Source organism: Lepidothrix coronata, unplaced genomic scaffold (assembly GCF_001604755.1).
Source record: "Lepidothrix coronata isolate B3197 unplaced genomic scaffold, Lepidothrix_coronata-1.0 Scaffold330, whole genome shotgun sequence".
In the NCBI taxonomy this organism is placed as follows: domain Eukaryota; kingdom Metazoa; phylum Chordata; class Aves; order Passeriformes; family Pipridae; genus Lepidothrix; species Lepidothrix coronata.
The window spans coordinates 318,955-323,263 of record NW_016690510.1 but is presented as its reverse complement, the minus strand read 5'-3'; the positions used below and the strand labels follow the sequence as shown (position 1 = coordinate 323,263).

At 68.1% G+C, this 4,309-nt stretch overlaps 1 protein-coding gene across 1 annotated transcript in view; it reads left to right on the top strand.

Moving 5' to 3' along the window:
- The first annotated feature begins 237 nt into the window (after positions 1–237).
- NOS3 (nitric oxide synthase 3) overlaps positions 238–4,309 on the top strand; it is a 12,254-nt gene continuing 8,182 nt past the window's right edge. The window contains exons 1-13 of the mRNA XM_017838275.1: positions 238–331; positions 470–632; positions 710–801; positions 872–1,013; positions 1,289–1,428; positions 1,984–2,158; positions 2,586–2,687; positions 2,776–2,970; positions 3,353–3,426; positions 3,511–3,655; positions 3,795–3,899; positions 3,991–4,058; positions 4,151–4,267. Coding sequence (XP_017693764.1) covers positions 261–331; positions 470–632; positions 710–801; positions 872–1,013; positions 1,289–1,428; positions 1,984–2,158; positions 2,586–2,687; positions 2,776–2,970; positions 3,353–3,426; positions 3,511–3,655; positions 3,795–3,899; positions 3,991–4,058; positions 4,151–4,267 — 1,589 coding nt within the window. The 5' untranslated portion in view covers positions 238–260. The remainder of the gene's footprint in view (positions 332–469; positions 633–709; positions 802–871; positions 1,014–1,288; positions 1,429–1,983; positions 2,159–2,585; positions 2,688–2,775; positions 2,971–3,352; positions 3,427–3,510; positions 3,656–3,794; positions 3,900–3,990; positions 4,059–4,150; positions 4,268–4,309) is intronic.

Here is a 4,309-nt window from a genome sequence, read left to right as displayed (position 1 = left end):
TGGTGCAGGGCTCGCGGGGGGTTGTGATGGGGATTCCAGGACGGAGATTTGTCCCGGGGGTGCGGTTTGGGGAGTGCCGGGATGACAGACACGGGCGAGGGGGGTGTGGACGTGGATGCTGGGGCGGGGGTTCCGTCCCGGGGGTCCAGGCAGGCCCCCGAGTGACACGGTCCCCCCCCCAGGAGCTGCCCTGCTCGGGGCAGCGCTGCCTGGGGTCCCTGGTGCTGCCGCGGCCGCTGCCCAACCCGACCCCCGAGGGGATGCGACCCCCCGAGGAGCTGCTGGAGCTGGCCCGGGACTTCATCACCCAGTACTACGTGTCCCTGCGGCGGTGAGCAAGGGGGAGTCCCTGTCTCTGGGGGTGCTGAGGGTCCCCCCACAGGGGGGGTGCAGATGCAGAAGCTGTGGGAGGTGGCAGTGTCTGGGGGTGTCCCTGTGTCTCTGAGGGTGCTGAGGGTCCCCCCCGCAGGGAGAACTCCCCGGCACACACGCAGCGGCTGCGGGAGGTGGCTGCGGAGATCGAGGCCTCGGGCTCGTACCGGCTGCGGGAGCCCGAGCTGGCCTTCGGGGCCAAGCAGGCGTGGCGGAACGCGGCTCGCTGCGTCGGCCGCATCCAGTGGAACAAGCTCCAGGTGCGACCCCACCCCTGGGACCACGCCCACCACAACCCGTGGGGGCACCGACCACACCCCACCCCGTCCCCCCGCAGGTGTTCGACGCCCGGGACTGCGCAGGGGTGGGGGAGATGTTCAGCCTCCTCTGCTCCCACATCCAGTTCGCCACCAACCGCGGCAACATCCGGTGAGTGCCCTCCCAGCCCCCCGGCCCCCGTTGCCAGAGGGGGTCTGTGACGGCCCCCCGATCCCCCCAGGTCTGCCATCACCATCTTCCCGCCGCGGGCACCGGGACGGGGTGATTTCCGCATCTGGAACCCGCAGCTGATCCGCTATGCTGGGTACCGGCAGCCCGACGGCTCCGTGAGGGGCGACCCCGCCAATGTGGACATCACCGAGGTGGGGCACCCCTGGGCCCCCAGACCACCCTCATCCCCCCTCTGTCCCCTCTCCATCCCTCCCTTCATCTCCTCCTCCTTCGCCTCTCTGGCCCCCCCCCTCCACATCTCCTCCAAACCCTCTCCATCCCTTCATCCTCACTCCATCCCTCCTCCACCCCCATCTCCTCATGACCCCTCCATCCTTCCTCATCTCCCGCTCCATCTCCTCCCCAGTTCCTGTGTCCCTAGACTCCCCTGCCTGGTGACCCCCCCTGACACCGTGTCCCCCCCCAGCTCTGCATCCAGCACGGCTGGACCCCCGGGGGGGGCCGCTTCGACGTGCTGCCGCTGCTGCTGCAGGGCCCCGACGAGTCCCCCGAGCTCTTCCCGCTCCCCCCGGAGCTGGTCCTCGAGGTGCCGCTCCAGCACCCCACGTGAGTGGGGCTGCGACCCCCCGGGCCCCCCCTGGCCAGGAGACCCCCTGGGACACCCCTCTGGGCTGAGATCCAACTGGGTCGTTCCTGGAGAGGGAATGGAGGGGATGGAGGGGATGAGAGGGGATGGAGGGGGCATGGAGGTTGGGACCCCCGCTGGGGACGTGGGGCTGTCGTGGGGCTGATTCCATCCCTGAGTGGGATACTGGTCTGCTGACCCCCCTCCCTGGCTGGGATACTGGGAAACTGCCCCCTTCCCGGGCTGGGATGCTGCGATTCTGGTCCCTTCTGTCTCTGGTATACTGGTCTGCTGGTCTCCTCCTTGCACGGGACACCAGGAGTCTGGGTTGCTGACCTCCTCCCGGGCTGGACGGTGGGATATTGGGATGCTGATCCTCTCCCTGACTGGGATGCTGGTCTGCTGACTCCCTCCCTGGCTGGGTACTGGGATACTGGGGTGCAGGTGGGATGGAGATTGGGGATCCAGGGTGGGGCCAGTGTGGGGCAGACGTGGGTCCGTGAGGGTCCGGCTGCAGCCCCCCCGTGCCCCCCCAGGCTGGAGTGGTTCTCGGAGCTGGGGCTGCGCTGGCACGCGCTGCCAGCCGTGGCCAACCTGCTGCTGGAGATCGGGGGGCTCGAGTTCCCCGCGGCCCCGTTCAACGGCTGGTACATGGGCACCGAGATCGGCTCCCGCAACCTCTGCGACCGCCACCGCTACAACGTGCTGCCCGTGAGACCCCCACACCCCCAGAACCTCCCCAGCACCCCCCAGGACCGCATTGGGACCCCCCAGGACCACCCTGGGACCCCCCCCGGACATGACTGGGACCCCCTGGCACAGCCCGGGACCTCACTGGGACCACCCCTGGCACTCCCCAGCACCCAACTGGGACCCTTCTCGGGACTCCCTGGGACACCCCAAGGACTCCACTGGGAACCTATTGGGAACCTTTGGGACCCCCCACTGGGATACCCCAGGACCCACCAGGACCCTCCAGGATCTCCTCTGGACCTTCACTGGAACCCCATTTGGACCCTTGGGCCAAGCTCCCGTGGGACCCCTCTGGGACCCCACAAGGACTCCACTGGCTGACACCCCCCGGCTGAGCCCCCTGCCCGACCCCCCCAGTGACCCCTCCCTCGATTACCCCCCACAGGAGGTGGCCCAGCGCATGGGGCTGGACACGGGGACCAGCTCTTCCCTCTGGAAGGACCGGGCGGCCGTGGAGGTGAACGTGGCCGTGCTGCACAGCTTCCAGGTGGGACCTCTGCTGGGACCCCTCCCAGAGCCCCCAGCCCCTGTCCCTGCAGGTGGCCCAGGTGCCCATTGCCCCCCTGTCCCCACAGGTGGCCCAGGTGACCATTGTGGACCACCACGCGGCCACCGAGTCGTTCGTGAAGCACCTGGCAGCGGAGGGGCGGGCACGGGGGGGGTGTCCCGCGGACTGGGCCTGGATCGTGCCCCCCCTCTCGGGCAGCCTCACCCCCGTCTTCCACCAGGAGATGGTCAACTACCAGCTGCGGCCCACCTTCCGCTACCAGGTGGGACCCCTCCCCACAGCCCCCCGCCCACCTTCCGCTACCAGGTGGGACCCCTCCCCACAGCCCCCAGGACACGCCACAGCACCTCTTGAGCACCCTGTGGGACCCCCACGGCACCAGCTGAGGGTCTCCCTCAGGCCCCTCAGGACTCCTCCAGCCCCCCCATGACCCCCTAAGCTCCCTCTGCCTCCCCAGCCCTCCACACAACCCCATGACCCCCAGTTCCCCCTGTGACCCCCAGCCCACTTTTCGCTACCAGCTGGGTCCAGCCCCACAGCCCCCCGACCCCTCTGCCCCCCAACCACCCCCCCCATGGCCCCTTTGCCCCCCAACCAACCCCCCCATGGCCCCTCTGCCCCACAACCAACCCCTCCCCCCACAGCCCGATGCCTGGAAGGTTTATGTGTCCAAAGGCACCACCGTCACACGGAGAAAGACCTTCAAGGAAGTGGCCAAGTAGGTGAATCCCGTGATCCCAGGGATCCCACGGGAATTCTGGGATCCCACGGTGATCTCATTGTGATCCTGGGGATCCCACAGTGCCGTCAAGATCTCGGCCAAGCTGATGGGGCAGGTGATGGCGCGGAGGGTGAAGGCCACCATCCTCTACGCCACCGAGACCGGGAAATCCCGGACTTACGCTTGGAATCTGTGCCAGCTCTTCCGACGAGCGTTTGATCCCAAGGTTTGCAAGGAAAAGGCGGGGAATTGGGGCGTCTCCCCTCACCCAAACCCCCTCCCCCTGGCCAAAGGCGAGGGTGAGCGGAGACACCGAGTGAGAGGATCCCCTCGTGGAGGGATCCCAATCCTGGCATTCCACGAAGGTGCTGTGCATGGACGAGTATGACGTGGTGGCCCTGGAGCACGAGACCCTGGTCCTGGTGGTCACCAGCACGTTTGGGAACGGGGACCCTCCGGAATGTGCCGAGGTTGGGATGGGATTGGGATAGGGATGGGATGGGGATAGGAAAGGCATTGGGAAGGGGTCTGGATTTGGGGTTGACATTCCATCCCCCCCAGAGCTTCTCCAAGGCACTGATGGAGATGACATCGCCGTACACCGGCACCTCCCAGGCTGAGCCGCCCATGTGAGCACCGGGGGTCTTGGGGGTCCCTGCTGGGACCAGGGGCTGGGGCAGGACCCCCCCCCAGCCTCCTCTCACCCCCTGACCCCCCCCAGGAGCTACAAGCTGCGGTTCAACAGTGTCTCCCAGTCCGACCAGCTCGTGGCCTCCTGGAAGAAGAAGCGTCGGCAGCTGAGCAACACGGACAGCGCCGGGACCCTGGGAGCGCTGCGGTACCGCGGCACGGCAGGGCACGGCAGGGCACGGCAGGGGCA